The sequence below is a fragment of the Cupressus sempervirens genome, chromosome 3 (assembly GCF_028749045.1).
Source record: "Cupressus sempervirens isolate cs-2001-9-10 chromosome 3, ASM2874904v1, whole genome shotgun sequence".
NCBI lineage: Eukaryota > Viridiplantae > Streptophyta > Pinopsida > Cupressales > Cupressaceae > Cupressus > Cupressus sempervirens.
The window spans coordinates 487,539,724-487,560,117 of NC_143120.1; the positions used below are offsets into that span (position 1 = coordinate 487,539,724).

Genomic DNA, 20,394 nt, shown 5'->3' on the forward strand with positions numbered 1-20,394 from the left:
CGGTGAAGTTTATATATTTTAGCCGAATAGTATAAAGATAGATGCAAGATAGAAGCTCAATAACTCAGAATAAAGTAATGATTCTGTGTAGCTGTAGCTGACAGTTGTAGATGTTTCCTTGTAAACTTTCAAAGGAATGCAAAACAGATTTCAAGTTTTAAATGGTTGTGTACTTGTGTCCATTTTTGCAGTTTGAATTTTATTGATTTGTGTGATTAATCTAATGTCTATTTAAGCATTTGAAACTTAGGTTCTGCAGTATAGTTTTAGATTTTTAATATTGCACATGTTGGATGAGGGAGAGGCCAGTCTCAATAATAAAACTGAGTCGTCTAATCAAATTCTTAACTAGAGATGATGAAAGGGCTCTTTTACGGTATGTTTGATACAAGGATCTTGAGCAATCAACATAAGTATTAATTTTAAATCTATACTAAAAAATCTAGAAAAAGAAAGCGTGAATATAAGCACTATTGAGAGTGTTCAACCTAAGCAATATATAAAAAATAGGCCATCTGTAAAAATTAGCATCTTGAATTTTCAGTTGACTGTTCGTAATGATTAAAGTGGTAAACGTAATGAAATGTCATTGTTTATTTTGACAGGCACCTTCAATGTTCTCGATCTTCACCCATTAATCAAAAGAATGATTATCATTTCTTTAATACTTTCTTTTACAGTAAGCTTGAAGAAGCCTTGGATTCTCAGGTGAGATATAATGGGAGTGTCAAAAGCTTTTGTTTTCACTTTTTCATGTAACCAATTTTTTCAGAACAAGAAAACCGAAACATTGATGGTGATGCCATCCTAATTATCATCTCCACAGAATTTTGAACCCCATGATCATCTTGCAAAATATTCAGAATTTGTTTTGTTGTTAGCATTTTTTCAACATTTGTGTTCTGAATGCATTGATCAGTTTCTTAAAATTATTTATAATTGGTTGTTAAATTTAAGTAGATATGCTAATTTTTTTTGATAAATTACGGTCAATTATTTTTTATCATGAAAGGTACTTCATGATGTGAGACAAATTAACCAAGTATTGGTAACTTATACAAGCTTATTCCTAGTGAAATGTGTAACTGAATGTGTTGCAAAGTGAGGAAACGCTTAATCAAGCAGTCATCTGTTTCCAGCAGTGGTCCATGGCTTTTGGTGAGATTATGGTTCTTGAAAGATTGGAGTGGATATTAAATTTTTCTTTGAAAATTTCTTCACAAGCTTCCTTGAGGAAAGAAATAGTGTTACATGGGGATGCATTCAGGGGGTCTGAGGGATATCCACAATGTCCTGGATGTCCTTGAAACTTGAGGACTTAGAGGAAATGTTCTTTTCTCAAGTACTGAACCGCTTGCACTATTTGGTGTGTAAAGTTTAAAAAGTAAAATTTGAATGAAAAAACTGCTAAAAAACTCCTAAAGAAACTTTTGGGAGGAGGACCGCTGTTGCAAATTGAGCACAGCTTTATTTATGTTCAAAAATTATAGCTTGTTTTCACTTTAAAGTATTTTTAGTTATTTAAAAAGTCATTCCCCCACTGCCCCAAACCATTCTTAATATATTGGGAATGATTTTTGGTGTTCCCCAATACCTCGTCCCCACATCTCGAGTCTTCAGAAACTTGGAGAAACACTCAAAAGACATGTTTTCTTGAAAGGTAAATTCTTTGAGTAAAGGAGAATAGATATGGTAAAAAACAGAGCATGAGAGAATTGATTTTTTGTTATATTGTTAACTTTCATGTCATTAACTCTTATGTTGTCGACAGACATCTGAAACCTTGCATTCTCTCAAAATTGACGAGATATGTTCAGCTTACCATGTAAACAACAGAAGTATAGCATAGTATGTATGCTTTAAAGATCAGATTCCAGTGATGACCCCATTAAATTCAAGAGTTAAGTTTTATAAAATATAAGAGCTACCAATCATATATTCCATAAACAGAAATAATATTCTGAGACAACCTTGCTAGGTATGACTAACCACCTACACCACCTTTCCATGGAGTATGGTTGTTGTTTTCCTCTATTTATTTCAAGCAGATAACTGTGGGATGAGTGTGTATATTCCACCCTACTGGAATAACATAATCTCATATCAGACCTACCATAAGTACACACCTGCAGAAAATCATTTTTATGGAAGATTTTAATACAGAAAAAGTTCGGAAGAAATGGATCATGGTTTTAGATTGACCAAAGGTGCAGAGGATTTTATTCACTTTCTATTCAACTCCTCTGTGGTTGATCTAGATTTACTTTTCATGGTGCAACAGATGTAAAGCAATAAATTATATTGCCGAAAAGATTGACTGAACCATCATTTTGCATTTTGGCTTGAAGGACAGCATTAAGTAAACACTGAAGTTAGTGGTACTGCACTAATAAACCATTAGGTGATTGTTATCGATATTAAGATTGAGAGCCAAAATATAGAGAAAAGGCAACTTTGGTTTCAGAGAATTTCTGGTTTTAGACCATTTGACCGGACTCCATCTGTATAGTGAATCAGTGATGATCATGTGAATTGGAGGGAAGTCATTTTTATTGATGGCCATGCTATTTACAGATTTATGCACAAATTCAAAATGTAAAGTTGTAAACAGAAAATGAAATTAAGGGACAAAAATTTATCTGGCAGATCTTTTCAATGTCTTCACAATCACAACAATAATTGTGTAGCTTGGACAAATTTTGTTAGAATTTGCAAATGGTAATGAGGTATATGGTATTTTCCAACCATAATTGCACGCTAGGGCTCCAATGTGGCTACAGTATGCTGCCTTTGGAGAGCATCTTACTTTCATGTCCATTATAGGAGGGAGGTCATCAAAGGAATAAAACTTCATGGGGCAACATTTGGGGCTGCTTTTCTTGTTTTCTAGGTTGAGATTACCTCAGCTTCTTCTAATGGGGCTTATAATCGTCTGCACTCAACACCATGTATACATCCCAAAACTCTTTTGTGAGCCTCGTTTGAAATTTCGATGTAGTAGAACAATCCCAATCTTTGAACAAAAGCTTGCCAGCAAGAACGTCCTTAGTCTCGTGCTACTCAACTTTGAACCATGCCCGAAACTGTGAAGCCAGTCAATGAGACCCACCCATAGTAACACGGGGACGCGTCCCCCCCCTTTTTGCCCGACGTCTCGGAGACTTCAACGCACCGGAGACTTGGGGACTCCGTCTCCCCATCCCCAGCGGTGCCACTAGATTCCACCACCTCCACCGAGGATGGGGGACATCCTGCTATTCACTATTTGCAAATTCGACTATTTATGTTTAATGTTTGATGTTCCAATTCAATGCAATGTTTCAAGTATTCACTCTTTTACATCTTTACATCCTATATTGCAATACATATTTTCATAACTAACATTTTTAAATACCATATGCATAGATATATACACCGCTCTTGTCCCCTGCCGCTGTCCCCCCACCGTCCCCCCGCCGTCCCCAAATTAAGGCCCCTCTGTCCCCCCGTCCCGAAAACTTGTCCCCTCGTTTCGCCGTCCCCCCGTCCCCCAGGGTGGTGTAACTATCGACCCACCTAAACTACAGTGCTAGCCTTGTCATCACTGGGTCCCAGAGCACATTGAAATCACAACCATCCGCATTGTGGAGATTGGAACATTTGAATGTGTCTATACTGCTACAATTATCTCCATCCTCTGCTACGCTTCTTTGGATGTGTTGACTCTACGAGTAATCCAACTTGTGATCAATGATCCCATCTATAACAGATGGCAAATGCCTATACCACAAAGGATGGTGTTGTTGGTTCCCAAAACCACAAATTGGATTCCTATGAGTCATGCCAATTCAATGCTGGGATTCCAATTGGTAAAAGGCCAGTGTGATGGGACTGATCAATGTAAACCAAGTCCCCTTCACTTCTGGCTTTGCAAAGTCAAGGCGGGCGCACCTAACCTGGACAAATCACTAAAATCCAAGAACGTTTATATCAGACAATTTGATTATAAATGCAATGAAAGTCCTCTGAATGGCATGAGGTTTCGAAAACTTATAACTTGTACAAACATTTGCAAAAAGTGTTGAAATTATGTTAACTTCGCAACTTCAATGATAACTTCAGAATGTAAATGCTTCAAACTTGTAAATCAATAAATGAATGTAAGAATGTTCAAAAATAAGAATAGTTATGAAATATTGTAACAAACAAATATACTAATTCTTCAAAGGAAAAATATGAAATAATTGCTAGTGAGTGGATTATGGATCACGAGTAATATAAAGACCAATGCCAAAATTTAAAGGGCAAATAGAGTCAATATTATAAATTTATTACGTACAACATTATAAAGTTTTATGCACTTCAACTATAAACAATTTAGTAATCAAGACCCAATGGATCGTATATATATATATATGCAATTTTAAACTAGTCTAGGTTGTGCTTTAACTCATAAGGTGTGGAGACAAGCTAGACATAGAAACAAAAACAATTAAATATTTCAGTATATCTATTATAACCAAGTTCAAAATGCTATAAATGATCCTATCCACTTATCTGATATTTAAATTGTTTACAAAATTTAAAAAATATTTATAAAGGACAAAACTCTAATATTTTTGACTCTCAAACTTTGTGCAAATAAATAAAATAAACATGCTTACTGGTAATGCCAGAAACAAAAATGCAGTGAAGACACTCATTACTCATGATCGATCCACTGCGATTCGATCCCAAATTCACATATAAAAATTTACCCAATTATCCAATATCCACAAGCTTTGTTCAACATTCAGTCTTTGCCAATGAAAGAACCTAGTGTCATAAATCAGTATAAAGTACTCATAAGTAAGAGATCTGTGTGAATTGTGTCCCTTGTTTGATTTTACATTTCGTATTTATACATATATTTAGGGTTATAATGCAACCAACATGTCCCTTCACATTACCTAATCACCTCAATCGGTTATAATTAATTAAGAAGAATAAGAAAGCATTCCTTTTAAATACCATCGGTGCCTATGACTCTTGTATTGTTGCATCCGAAAATTTGTGTTCATTTATCACAAGTACGCATCATCCTTGATTTCATACCTGAGCCCGCAAATGATCTTATGGTCTTGCATACTTTTCCACTTCTGTCTTGCATACACACGCAAGTCCTTCCTCTTTCACATGTTTCCTACAATGAAATTAAGTAAATATTAGATGCTGATTATTAAATAAGACTTGAATCAGTGGCTGACAACAACTGATTTGTACTCCTCATAGTGTAGTTTTGGTGTGGGGATGAACCGGCAGCGGTGACATTAGTATAATATCCCTCCTTGATTCATACAACGTCACTTTTATTTCTTTCCTCCATAGTATTATTAGGGTCACTTTATCTATGCAAATACCCATGGTGGATCAACTGAGCTTCCGTTCGTTCTGGATCCTTTTAATAGTATCATTGTATGCTATTCTAATTTTTCAAACTCTTCTCATACGGCATACATCCTGTTGCATTTTGCAATGTTTTGCCAAATTGATTGGCTATACCCAATCTTTTGATTTGTATACTGAGACTGAAGTTAACAACTTAATTCCACACTGTTTATCTAAAGACTGCCACTCAAACTTCATACTTAGCAGGCTTATGAAGTTTCATATCCATGTTTGAATCCTCAAACATCTACCTGCGGATGACACAGTCAATTTCACCGTTGTGAGACAGGTTACCGCTTCAAAAATATTTTAATCCCACTTTTTCAGAACTGTTCAATCATGTTTGGTCGCCTTTATGGTATATTGTTGCCCTTATGGAATATATTGTGGTTGCTTAGTTGCTGCCTTCAACTTTATTTTTATAATTTTTGTGACTGCTGTTGTATGCGATTTATGTATTCCAAACTCTGACAGCATCAGCACCATATTTTGATTCAGATTGTATTGGAATATTAAAATTGCTACTTCATCATTACATATACCCATATACTAGTTTCTGCATGAAGGTATCGTGGAACATATTCTACAGACATACACAAATTGATACAGTGCTCAACTTATTTATCTTCAGTCATACATTCAGAACTTGATATGTTGATTTATCCATTAAGATTCAGGATATGGACTTCTAATATTTTTAGTGATGACAGCTGGCATCGTAATTTTCTTTCAACATATCTGAACTTCTTTAACGGCAACATTTTTCTATGCAAGCAACATGTTATGTTCACAATATCACTATATAGTTATTGCTGTATATATAGCCTTTAAACTTGTGTCATATATGTCAGGATTGGCTGCAAATGTAATTGAATGTTGTTAATTGATATGGCAACTTTTTACATTGTGTGCTTCCATATAGGTATTTTAATCTTGACCATTTCACTAAACTTTACCCAATCATGTTATATGCTGCTAGCATTATATTGGCTTTTTCTGGTGTATATCTTTTCATATTATTTCTTGCAACTTATTTTTCACATATCCAGTATGGTAAAATAAATATTTCCATTAGCCAATCCCCAATATTACTTCACAAATGGAGACCTAAAATTTTGTAAAAACCTGGGCTCCATCAGGTGTAACCTTGAGTATTCCTCCTTGTGTAGTCGCAGTAAAAATCTCCCAACTCAGTCAAATTCTGACTGTCATAGCTCTGAATGTAACCCCTAACATCTAGCTTATAATCAATATCTGCAGTGGATGTAACCATACGAGAACATAATGCAACATGTAGACTCCTACTACTCTCTACAGATGCACTCATCCCAAATATACCATCTGCACCTGTAACTGTGATAAGCATGGTTACATCCTAAACCTTCTCACAAACATAGCCTATGGATATCAAATCATTACCGTCATTGTAGGAAATTGGAGTGCAGCTGCAAATGGTGAAGACTGTGCTTGGCTCAACTCCATAGTAACCCCGCCTAACTGTGATTGTGACTCATGTAGAGAGAATTAGGTGCTCTCCAATAAGTTTGTAGTCACCTCAAGTTCAAGAGTGTGCTCATCTACCTCCTCTTCCTTTCCCATCAATGCGTTGTAAAAAGTGCAACCCCACTTGAGAATATAGTCCTTGTTAGCTTATAACTGCAAGTAACTATGTTTCATTATCCTCATAACTCATTTAAGTGAATGAATCTCTACAAGGGAGAAGCCACTATCACTGTGCTCATCCGACATGGACATACCTTAGCAGCCAATCAAATAGGGCTAACATCTGATGAGCAGCATTAAAATGCTAAATGGCTGTGGCAATCATACTATCATTCACTTTTAAGTGCCCAGCCAACTTTTGTTGCTAGAATTCATGGCACTTATGCATGCTCTCAGCATCAAAATCAACACTGTTGAAGGATGTTGTATCGGTATCCACAATGCTCACCTCATGATCAACATCATGTGTTCTATCATTTGTGCACACATCATCAAGGCACTGTTGGTATGTACTCAAAAGATGGCCCAGGTGTTAAAGTGGCAGCTGCTGTTATGTCCATCTCTATGCCCACTTTCGCTTCCAATATAACTGCAAGTCCCTGCAAGTCATGATCCTGAGATCTATTACCAATAAATGAATTTTCTACTTCATTCTTTAAGGTTTGCTATGAAAAATCAGACTTTCTGTAGCATGAGTCTTCACCATGAATAAAATATTAAAATATTAACTACACCTCAAATAAAATAACCATAGTAACTAGAATCATGGCAATTCACGTGATTCACACGATTCGGCAATTCTATTCAAGCCAAACGATTTTTTGTGAATCGGTGAATCAAATCAGAGATAAAGGGTTTATGAAATAAGTTACTAAATTTCAAGGGTTTTTTTAATTTTCTGATTCGTGGCTGATTCGATTCCAATTCATGGCCGATTCGTGATTTGATTCCACCTTGTCAATTCCAATCCGATTCCGATTCTCGTTACTTTGGAAATAACACATGTAAATTGAATGTCTATTTCTGTCTCACACATACACCCCATTAATATCTTTGTACAAAGCATTATCTAATTCTAAATCAACAAAGTCCAATTATCACTTTGGATAAACATTTGGTAATTTCTACAAATCATAACTAACATTTTTTAGCTACTAATGTCTTATAAATCATATAACATTCTTAATGTCCAATTGTCATTTTCATATATTTTATTCAATTCAACGTATCAATTATCCATTTGTAATACCTAATTTAACATAACACTATGGAAATACTGCAAGTTATAAAATAATGTGTACAGCCCCCTTCCAAAACTCCGCAAACTATATGCAAGCACATATCCCAAAACAGCATTATCAAACAATTAAACAACATATATATATATATATATAATCTGATTTTATTTTATTTTTGTTCATAGTCTGAAATCTACTTTTTTTTTAAAGTTAATTTAAGCAAAGAATAATGATGATACTAAACAAGAGGATAAATTCCAATATCTGTCGAAAACTACAAGCTATAGAAACACTTTGATAAAGATGGGAAAGTAAAGGTAATTTCCAAATTTACGTAAGCATTGTGAGGGAATTTCTTTTACATGAAAAGTATCACAAACAAGCGCATCATGTTAAAGGTACAAATAGGATATGAGCAGACTCAAAATTATCCTCGCATTTTAGCTATTAAGTTCCATCATACTATTTAACGTTGCCAGCTAATCAAATTAAAATTTCTTATTTTCCCTTTTCAATAACTCAGCATACTGCCCAACCAAACACTTTCACACAATACCATAGCATAAAGAGAATATGAGTGAATAAATTTCAGTACAGTTTCCAGCAAATAAGAAGCAATAAAAATAAGTGTAATTAAAGATGGGGCTCATGCAACAATATAAAACACATTCAAATTTTTGTTTAATTCTTCTACCAAATTCATTGACTCTATTTGACACTCATGGTTTCCTTTTTCTTTATAGTTTGTTGCAACAACTGTGAACATTGAAAGGGGAAAGTGTGTCCAGCATTAAAATGAAGCTATTCTGATTGGGAAGGGAAAATCTGTTTTTTAAGGCCAAGATGGGACAATTTCCATTGCTGTGGTAAGCAGTGCACAACCACATGGTTGTCGCCTCTTTCGTCATTGAATAGTAGAAGCACACCAGCCGCCTATGGTAGGAAATGATGAACTACTGCAAACATAATAATACATGATGACAAAAAAGTTTAAGCCAAAGGCTTGGACTTGAAACTTATCTAGATGATAACCACGGTATTATTTCAGACTTGAGACGCATACTGGCCATCCCATATATCCGGTCACATTAAAAATGTTCGCTAATACACATCTCAGAGGGTTTTTTTGTTGCAACCAAATCATTTTAATGGAGATGTTCTAAAGGAAAAAAATAAACAAAAAATAATCAAACCATCCGATAAACAATTTAAAATGCCAATTAGAGCGTGAGCCTAAATTGTTGAGCAGAAGGCCGAACACCTTGAATAGACACTCATGTATTGCAGTGATAGATTGATTTTTCTTTCAAACTAAGATAGGACAGTCATTAAATTACCAAGCAATGTGTTGGGTGGATATTTGCAACTGACAGTTTTGGGTAAAATCTAGTCGCAAAATAGGATGACCAGCCACAGCATGTGAGACAGAGTCTCTCCTACATTAAAGGGAAGACTCCCCCTTCTCACCGTTCTTTCAATCAACTCAAGGTAAGCAAGAAGTTGAGAGATTTTGTAAGGAGTGTTACCAATGTTCTTTCTTCTTAACTTTTAGGAAAGAATCCACTTGCCCATGGAGCGAGTAATGGGCAAAAGATGAAATCTCTAACTACACTTCTATCTAGTAGCTGAAAACAGTGATACCAATAAACTGACACGAACTAAAAAATGAGAAAAATGACATTAAAGACTTTAGAAATCAAGCATAGACTCAAAAAATAGAAAAACTAAAAAGACTTGACAAAAACCTTCAATAAGAGGAATCATTATATCAATGGGGGTCGATTGATTGATCAATACTAACCAATTAAATAATGACCTAAACTCAGAGAAATGCGAAACCGAGTTGAAAAAGTTTCGTATTATTACCTACATTTTGTGGTGACAAAAATGCAAGAGAATACACCGATTGAGGAGTTTTAAATTGGAAATAAATGTCTTCCCTATACATTAGCTCTCAAACACAGTAATTGTGGTTCTTGATGTGTTTAGCTCAAGAACTAGATACGTGTTAAATGCCAAACAGAGATCTGCATAATAGCATCTTCTGGAGATAATTTCTCCCCAACTCATTACTGGACATGATAAGACCAAAACATTCTTTAAGTAATCTATCATATTTAAATCACTCTTTCCTGGTTAATTTCAAACAACATGCATATATTCCAAACAATATCGTATTTGAAACAAACTCCACACATACCATTCTTCCAATAATACAAAACTTAAAAGAAAGCAAGAAAAAGTTAAGGCCCTAGCCAAATTATCCAGAATTCGGTTTCACATACACATGAATACAGAATGCATTCCCTTAGTTTAATTATCAAAGAAGAGAATTATAAGCAAAAGCCCTATTTTATGTCTCCCACAATTTCAACAGCAAAAACATTGCAAAGCCAAGAGCAGTAAGGAATGCTTGAACTGAATTGCCAAATTTGCAGATGTCCTTCAGCAGTATGGTTTCTATAGTATGGCAAGGCTCAAAACATCCAATTCCCACTTCCAGATCCAAGAAAACAAAGAGCCCAATAACTACTTCAATTCAAGATAGTGCAGTTAATACAATGCTTATTTTAAGGAAAACATAACTGTTTGAAGGGTATGGTTACCTTTGTGGGTTAGAATTTTCCATTGTATATTTTTATGTATTTCATTTTAATCAAGTCACTAGTTTTCACTATACATTCAATGCATGATTAGCACATATTAATTGAAAGAAATATTAACTTTTTTTTTTTTTTGATCGATAATAAGATATATTTTATTAATAGTCAAAAGATACATATCATCTTTACAGTATAATCTTCATGTTTTGATATCTCCTTACATCTGCCATCTATACCCCACCCATACTTACAAAATTACTTATGTTCCAAGGGCTACCAGCTTTACATTTTTGACCTTTTTAAACATTACTACATAGAAAGACCTCCTTGACCCGACTATACAGAATACGACAAAAACTATATCAAAATGGACAAAAAACTTGCTACAGAATATCATCTTTCGAATGATTCATAGTTTCTACTGCTTCGAAGATCCACGAACCTGCTTCAATCATTTTCCTTTGTCCCGCTGAGCCTTACTATCCTGTTGGAGCAAACATCAAAACTCTCCCTTGCATATCTATTGTGTTTGAAACTGTTGTCTTGAAAAGGGAAAATGCCAACCCGCTGATAAGAAACCAAAAAACCTTCCATCCTTCAAACTAGTTATTCTCTGTGTCCTCCTCTAGCCGAGCGCCTCTTTCTTGGGATGACCATGTTTAAGGTCTTGCTCTGTAATTGTGCATTGAAATCTAGGATAGCATTCTCGAGGGTTGCCCACGCTACTTGACGCTCGTTTACATAAGCCTCTTTATCCGTTTGTCCATGAGGCCAATTTACAAATGGAGCAATGCCTTTCTCCCTTCCCTCTTCTTCATCTTCATAGCCCTTGCTGTAGTCGAATGCCCAGCTCGGATGAGCCCATTCCAACATTGATTCCATGTTTGGAATGAGGGCATCCTCAAAGAGTTGCCGCATAACCCAGCCTACAACCTGTTCGTGCTCGCCTACCTCGAAACCCCATGCCATTGTCATTGCAGCTATGTCTGCCTGGACTTTCCACCTATGCTCTGCTTCCTGAAAAAGAGGACCCAGTGTTGCCTGTAGTGCTTCCACCACTACTTGAGATGAACATTTAACCAGCTTTTTCAGTCTTTGGTCTGCGACATGTCCAAATAAAGCTTTCTGTTGACGCTTTTTTTTGAACGTGAATGAGGGCTCCATTGCTGTTTTCGCCAAACTATTTAGCTACTGTAAACACACCAGTCTGCCGTCCTCCTTTCTTATCACACTCAAATACATTCAATGTAGTAAATTTTCATTAATAATGATTACCTCCTTACATTTCTCTTTATTGTAAAGTCTGCGATCTCTCCATTTGAAAGATTTTGTACGCTTGCCCAGATTGAGGATCTCTAAAACATCATGCCGAGCCTTCTACCTCATTTATTGGTAATTATATACATCCTTACAACTTATATGCTTAATAATTTAAAAAGTTCTCCTTTTATATTTGCCTTCTCTAGCCTTAATTTCTCATTATTCAGCGTTAGAGCCCTTTTGGATAAGATGTCCACTTCATTATTACTTGCTCTTTTTATGTGGGATATTTTAAAGTCTTCAAATTTATGTAATTCTTGCTCTATGAGATTAAAAATAGGTTGCAGATGCCATGCATTAACATTTAGTTTGGAAATTGCCTGCACTGTAAGCAAAGAATCCCCTTATAAATGGATTCTTTTAATCCCCTCCTTACTGGCTATTTGAACTGCTATTAAAGCTACTTGGCATTCTGCACTCTTATTTGTGCCAATAGGAAGTTTTTTCGCTCCTACCATCATGAAGTGCCCTTTACTGTCTTTGAACACTAACCCAATCCCTAAAACACCAGGATTGCCTTTTGCAGCTCCATCGAAATTAACTTTGACCCAACCTTCTTGTGGATTTTCCCATTCAATCTTCTCTTGCCTTACTGCTTTATTGCTAGTAACCAGTGCTCCTAAAGGTGATTTAAACCCTATCCCCGGCCACAATCTCTGCATAAGTTTGTCATCTTTTGTAAAAGCGATCTTCATTGCTTGTCTCCTTGTCACTGACACACTTACTGTTTCTTCTATTGCAATGATTATTCTATTTAAGCATCTCCTCAAACTCTCTTTTTCACCCCTAAAGATCCTCCTGTTTCTTTCCTTCCATGACTCCCATATCATCAGGGAAGGAGCTACTAACTATATACTCGATAGAGTTGATTTCCCATGTCCTCTTGGCCATCCATCAAAGACCTCCCTGAGCGATTGAGCTCTTGGACCTTGCCATCGTAATTTAAATTGAACCATATCCCAGCATTTACTTGCATATTGACATTGGATTAATAGGTGATCTATGGATTCTTCTTGTCTCTCACATAGTGAGCATCTAGATGGGCCTATAATCCCTATTTTCCTCAGTCTTTCTGCTGTTAGAATCCTTCCTTTATATGCGAGCCATGCAAAGGCCCCGGCTTTAGTCAATGCGTCCTTATTCCAACGTAGGTCCTTAGAAAGGAAGCCTTCCTTTCCTGTTTCAGCTAAAAGATTATACCCAAGTTTGACTGAATATTTGCCTGATAAAGATCCACACCATACAATTTTGTCTTTTCTATTTGTTAGCAGCACATTCCTTTCCTTGAAGATTTGTTTCATCTGTATTTTTTGTTCTTTTGTCAAGTCTTCCCTTGACACATCCCGCCAGCACCATTCTTTACCATTCAGGCTTTCCTTTTCAATCAAATAATCTTTAACTGAATTACCCCATCTTTCTTTAAAGTAAGATTTCAGTTCCATATCCTCATTAGCTTCTCCAATAACTGCCAGCCCATTCCATGAATCTTCCCAAAATTTTGCAGATTTCTCATCCCCTATCTGCCATGATATATGCTTAGTTATCACTTCTCTACAAGATAACATAAAGTTCCATATAGTTGAACCTTTCGGAGGGTTCCAAATTGTGAAAATCCTCTGATCTTCCATGGAATCTAAGTATTTTCCTTTCAAAACTTTGACCCAGTAAAGTTGTGGATTCTCATATATTGCCCATATTAATTTTGCTCCAAGTGCTTTATTCATTAGATTCCAATCTCTCAAACCAGCTCCCCCTTCGTCCTTGGGTCGGCATATTTTTTCCCATGCTAACAGCAAAATCTTGTTGTCTTCATTGGCTCCATTCCAAAGAAACTTTCTCATTTTCCGTTCCAATATCCGAACCACTTTTTTTGGAATATCAAAGCACATCATTGCAAAGACCGGTATAGCAGAAAGAATTGTTTGGAGCATTAGTATTCTGCCAGCTAGGGATAGCCATTTACCTTGCCAACCTTCCATCTTCTTTTGACACTTTTCAATAAGTTTATCCCATAAATCAGTCTTATTTCTTCCTACAAAAAAAGGAATACCTAAATACTTGTTTGGCATTAGCCCCATTTTTATATCCAAGATACGACAGATCCTACATTTCACACTTTGAGAGGTATTGAAGAAAAAAATCTCTGACTTTTTCCAGTTTATAAACTATCCCGAAATTTTACCAAATAACTCTAGAGTGTCTTTCATCACCTTTGCTTCCTCTAGACTTGCTACTCCTGCTAAAAATGTATCATCCACAAATTGTGAGTGAGTGAGAGCTTTGACTGTTTCTGTGATTTTTATCCCCTTCCATTGACCTTGTTCTCTTTGTTTTTTAATCAGCCTACACAGCACTTCTGCCATTATGATAAAGAGGAAAGGTGATAGTGGATCACCTTTTCGAATGCCCTTTTCTTGTTCAAAAAAGCCTTGAGGGCTCCCATTTATCAAAACTGAAATATGAGGTGTTTGTATACAGCTCCTCACCCGTTGGATCCATTCCTTGCTGAAACCAAATTTGCTCAAAACTTCCAGCATAAAGCTCCTATTTACCTCATCATATGCTCTTCTAATATCTAGTTTGACCATCATATTTTGAGATTTTGAGGCTTGAATGGTGTGCACTACCTCATGAGCCACAACTACCCCCTCAAAAATCAATCTTCCTGACAAAAAACCACTTTGCTCTGTAGAAATGATCGAGTTAAGCACTTGCTTAAGTCTATTTGCCATTACCTTTGAAATGATCTTATAAACTGTGTTACATAAAGAAATGGGTCTAAAGTCCTCAAAGGTTTGCTGTGTTTCCTTCTTTGGCACAAGGGCTATAAAGGTATTATTGAAATCTTTCAAAATGAAACCCCCTTGCCTTGATTCCTCTATTACTTCCCATAGATCTTTAAGGAAAATAGTGCTCAATTTTTGAAAAAACATAGCTGGAAATCCATCCGGTCCTAGGGCTTTATCCCCTCCTAACCTTTTTAAAGCTTGAACTACTTCACTTTCTTTTATTGGATCCATTAGAGCTTTGTTTTGAGCTTCAGTTATCGTTGCTGGTATGATATTCAGAACCTCCTCAATCTCAGATCTGACTCTTTCTTCTTGCTGACCTTTATGTGAGAAAAAGTTTATGGCTTCCATATTTAATTCCTCACTTTCTTTCTTTAGAACTCCGTCCATGTCTTGGATTTCATAGATTCTATTTGCTGCTCTTCTAATTTTCATTGAGTTATGAAAGAAAGTGGTATTTCTGTCACCATCTTTTAGCCATACTTCCCTAGATTTCTGCCTCCAATTTATCTCTTATTTATTTAGACAATCTTCCAATTCCTTCCTAAGTAATTTCTCTAATTTGAAATCTTCTTCAAACATACCATTTTCTATAACTTTGAGGCTTAGAATTTTTAACTTCTCTTCAATATCCTTTTTTTATCAAATATATTACCAAAATGTTCACGATTCCAAATTTTTAATTGCTCCTTTAGAAACTGCAGCTTTTTAAAGAAAATAAAGGCTTTATTACCTTTTCTAGGTGGGGCATTTTTCCACCACTCCTCAATCAATTCTGAGAAACCTTCAATTTTCAGTCACATTGCTTTAAATTTAAAGGAGCATCTATCTGGAGTTTTTTCATCTTGAATCCGAAGAAATATAGGAAAATGATTTGAGCCTTGGTAAGGGAGAATTTCTGCATCACAAGACCAATTTGCCTCTGCCCAATTCCCTGCCACTAAAAACCTATCCAGCTTTTCAACTATATGCACGAATCTTTCTCTTCGGTTGGTCTACGTGAAATCTCCTTTTTTGAAATTTATATTTACTAATCCATTGTCATTGACAAAAGCACTGAAATCCTTTTGGCTTTCAGAGATCCATCCTTTCCCCCCTTTTTTGTCTTCCGGATTCAAAATGGCATTAAAGTCCCCTCCTAAAATTGTCACCTCATTGCCTAGCTCCTGCACTTTCTTAGCTATAGACTGCCATAGCATTCTCTTCTGAGCATTATTGTTTGGGCCATAAACATTTATCACCATAAAGAAACAATGAAGATGTTTAACATAAACCTTTGCCCATTGCCAATTTGCATTTGAAATTGACTCCGAAATAGTGATAGTTTCAGGTTTCCAAAGAATCGCCAAACCTCCTGAAGCTCCTTGTGCTCTTGTCAGCATACATTCCCATCTGCTGAATTTGTTTTTAAATCTAGCAGAATCTTCTTCTTTGATCTTAGTTTCTTGAAGGAAAACTAGATCCGACTTCGATTGATCAAGGTGCTTATTGATCAAACGAATCTTGTCAAGGGCATTGCAGCCCCTGACATTCCATGATAGTGTTTTCATGGCTCCTGGGAAAAGGCTTAGCCTTTTCCCGATCTCAAAATTTTGGTTTGGCTTGCTTCTTTGCCCGCCATTTCCAGCTTAACCCTGATAGGTTTTGGACCTCTTTTCCTCTGGCTTCCAACATTAGGCTCCTTCTTTTTGGAGCTGGTTTGTTCTAGTGATCTCTCTTCCAGGATACCTGGCACCTTTGATAAGCCAAGGTCATTTAAAAGGTCCTCATCTGTGGGTGACACCTCATCATCCTTTCCACTGCAGCTGTCCAGAGTTTCCTCAAAGGATTCACTTAGATTTCTGCCTGGGGAGACTTCAATTTCTTTAAAAACTATACCATCATCTTCTAAGATCATCTTTCCTCTTGGAGTCTCATTCAAGACTTCCTTTTCTCTTATTGGATTCTGTTGAACATGCATATTAAGCTCCTCATTCTATTCATCCACCCTACCCAAATGGTAAGGAGAGTTTTCCTTCCTTTGTTGATTCCTATCTGTTGACTAGATGCCTCCTTGCTCATTGTTAACCCTTGGAACTAACTCTTCTTCCAATGGATTTTCTCTTACCACTTGAGTGGAGTTTTCTTTTTCCCCCATAAAACCCATCACATCTTCTCTACTCTCCATGCCCCTTTCCTCTATTATCCTCTGTTTTGGAAGATCCTGATTTTCCTTTAAATTATTTGTGGGGAACTAATAGCTTGTTTGTTGATCCTGTAACTCCTGACCTTCTATCTTCTCCAATTCATCTAGGAGCTTGTCTACCTCCAGACCTTTGCCTTTCTTGTTTTTGACATTCAAGACAGCCTTTGTTTGAGTGTTGTTTTCTTCCCCTTCCCATATTTCAATCTGCTGTTTCCAAACCCCATATTCCGTGCTTAGGTTGATGAAATCTGGGCATAGATTTCCTTCCTTCAAAAGAATTAAGAGCCTCGAATGGGAAGATGAATCAGTTTTATTTAGGACCATCTCTGAACTTACATAATCCCCTATTATGTTTCCAATCTGTTCTAACACCTTCTCTCCCCAATATTCTGTAGGTAAATTGTGAAGATTGACCTAGATAGGGAATGACTGTGATTTTTCTTTGCTCGGGTCAAAATTTGGCATCCACTCCTTAATAATGATACCCTTTCCCTCCAATAGATAAGGGCCATTGCTCATAATGGCATCTTTATTTGCTCTACTCCGTGCTATTCCCATATAGAAACCATTTGTAATGGTTTTTAATCTACATTCCACCCCCCATAAAGATTTGCAACCCATCCTAATGGTTCTAACGGATGGCCATGGTCCCAACCATTTAAAGAAAAAAGCTTTCTCTCTCAGTTCACTAACAGTTTCAATCATGTTTTCACTATTAATACAGATAATAGACATTACCTCATAAGTAACATTCTCTTCTGAGTTGTGGGATGGTTCTTTCTCCACTGGTTTCTCCCCTTTTGCTGCTTCTGCTATTTGCTTTGGTTTGTAAAACTTATGAGCAATCTTAGAGTAGTCAAACTTATCAAACCGCCTGTAGAATAGATCACTCCTATTCCTTCCCTTTCCCCATTGCCACTTGTTCCTTCCATTCTGCCTTCTTTGAGGTGGATTAAAACGCCCATGTTCCTGGTAAAAGGATTTTTCTGTTTGCCCCCCATTCCGCCTGAAACGGTTCATTGGCCATTTTCTAATGAGCTGATCCCCATAAAGCCAACCTTCATGGCGTCTGAAACCTGTGCGTCCATCTTCAGCTCGCTTAGCCAGCCCTCATCCTAAAACTATTGACCATTGCCCCCAATGTTCAAATCTCTTGTTCGCCCACTCACGCTCCATAGTATTAAGATACAAATATAAGAAATATTAACTTATTAAGAACATTGTGACTATTTAATTTAATTAAACTATTGATAATTTAAAATTCAATACACAATAGGCACCATACTAATATTAAATTAATTCCATGTTTAAACCATTCAATTTTCACATGGGAAATATTTGTTATCATTGTAATTTGAATATATGTTATTATGAAAGCCATCACATTCAAATATTATAGTATTGATAAATTTTGATTTACTACAACAATAACTTGAATCAAAATTTAAATTGATCAAAGCATTATGCTCAAGATTCATAGTTCCCAAACTCGGACTGACCTTGGACTTGACAAGGCTGACTTGACCCATGACTCAGCTATGACTTGGAAATGACTCTACAAAATGAAAAACCCCTTGAAATGTAGAGATCTTTAATGTTTTAAAACTTGTTTCATGCATCCTTCATTGATTAAAACTTAAAGACACTTTAACATCATCAAATAGAAGCTAATTTGTCATCACATACATAAATAAGGAACATAAATAATAAATACATAACATATGTAAAATGCAAATTGTAGCTGGTAGAAATAGAAATCACAGAATCATACGACATAGATTTATAGAAGTCTAAATGTTGTCAATTTTGTTGTGAAATCCATGAAACTCATGACATCAAATGTTCCATGAAATAGGTATGTGTAACTATAAAGTGTAAACACTGTAAACAAAATCATATCTATCTATTGAGGCTCTAGCTCAAGCCTCATCCTCATCCTCGGCCTTAGCCTTAGCCTCGGAGTAGTCTTTCTTTTTTCTACAAAGGCATATAAGGAAGGTCCTAAAGGATTGAGAAGCCATATTGTCCACCTATGAGGTGCTATGATCAACATCAACAGTGCATGTGCATCTACCGAAGTGTGCTCTATCCTCTTCCTCTACCTAAGCCACAATCTCAGCTTCTATGCCTATCTAGTCAACCCACTTATAGTTCTCCTTAGTGAGAACTAGATCAATAGCCTCAATTAGCTGCTCAGACTTTGGATTGATCTCCTTTAGATTGATTGGAGAGGAACCAGTGTCCAAAATCCAATCTGTCTCATGCTAAGATAAAGGTTGCAATGAACAAAGACAAGATCATTTAACCTCTTCACAAACAATCTATTATGCCGCTTAGAGTGGATGTGCTCAAACATGGACCAATTGTGCTTACATCCAAAAGTGTTGCCTTGGTGACTCAAAATATGGATGACAATTTTTTGAAGATTTTGGGCTTGAGGGCCCAAACATTTGCCACCATTTATCTAAAATACGGAAAAGAAAAAAAATGCTTCATTTACAAGTACATTTTAAAGGATAAATTAAAAAATTAAAAATTAAAATGCATAACTTATAAGCCTTAAACTTAAGATTATATTTGTACCTGGTTTTAATTATGTCTCAACATCTGTGCACAGCTTGCTTGAGAAAATCATCCTTTCATTATTATATGTATCTAGCTCAATGGTTGTAGTTGAGGCTATGCATGACTAACATCTTTTGCACCACAATATATAGACCATCTTATGTGAAGACCCTCCTCATCCGTCTTGAAGTCAGGACTAAAACGAAATGCTAGGTTGAGGAATACACTATTGCATGGAGGGCCTGTGGAGCTGGTTTTGCTATCACCTATTAATGATCTCCCCAAATGGAGCCATACTTATCCTCCACTCTTGCATACCTTGATCTAATGACCTTGGCCATATCCATGCCCTCAAATATGTAGTCCATAGAGAGCTTCTCCCCATTAAAAACTCCTAGGAGAACTGCGAGGGGCTTAATGATCTGTATATAATGTAGAAAAAAAATAGTTAAAGTCACAAATTAAAAAAAAATTAAACATTTGCAAAGTTGCAAACCAAATAAAAATATGCATATAAATTATAAGTTAAACAAAATTATAAAACAAGTAAATACAAACTGTTAAATTGTAATAAATTCTCTTGTAAGGATCCTTTATAAGAGGTCCAAAAATCTTCATAAAAAATGCAATTTCCTACATCTGTCCCTAGAGTGCTCGTAGCATAGGATAAGGAAGTCCACTCATTCCCATCAAATATGCACCTCAAAGCTACCTTTGATGTCAACAAGGATTTTGATGTGAGGAAATTTGAGGCAAACCTTGTGATACTAGGACATGTCAACTCT

At 36.1% G+C, this 20,394-nt stretch overlaps 1 protein-coding gene across 2 annotated transcripts in view; it reads left to right on the top strand.

Annotated features, from left to right (window-relative positions):
• LOC149567292 (ubiquitin-like-specific protease 1D) overlaps positions 1-20,394 on the top strand; it is a 146,659-nt gene that overhangs the window by 101,392 nt on the left and 24,873 nt on the right. For both annotated transcript variants that reach the window (XM_089820459.1, XM_089820458.1), the window contains one exon: positions 606-708. In XM_089820459.1, coding sequence (XP_089676585.1) covers positions 606-708 — 103 coding nt within the window. The remainder of the gene's footprint in view (positions 1-605; positions 709-20,394) is intronic.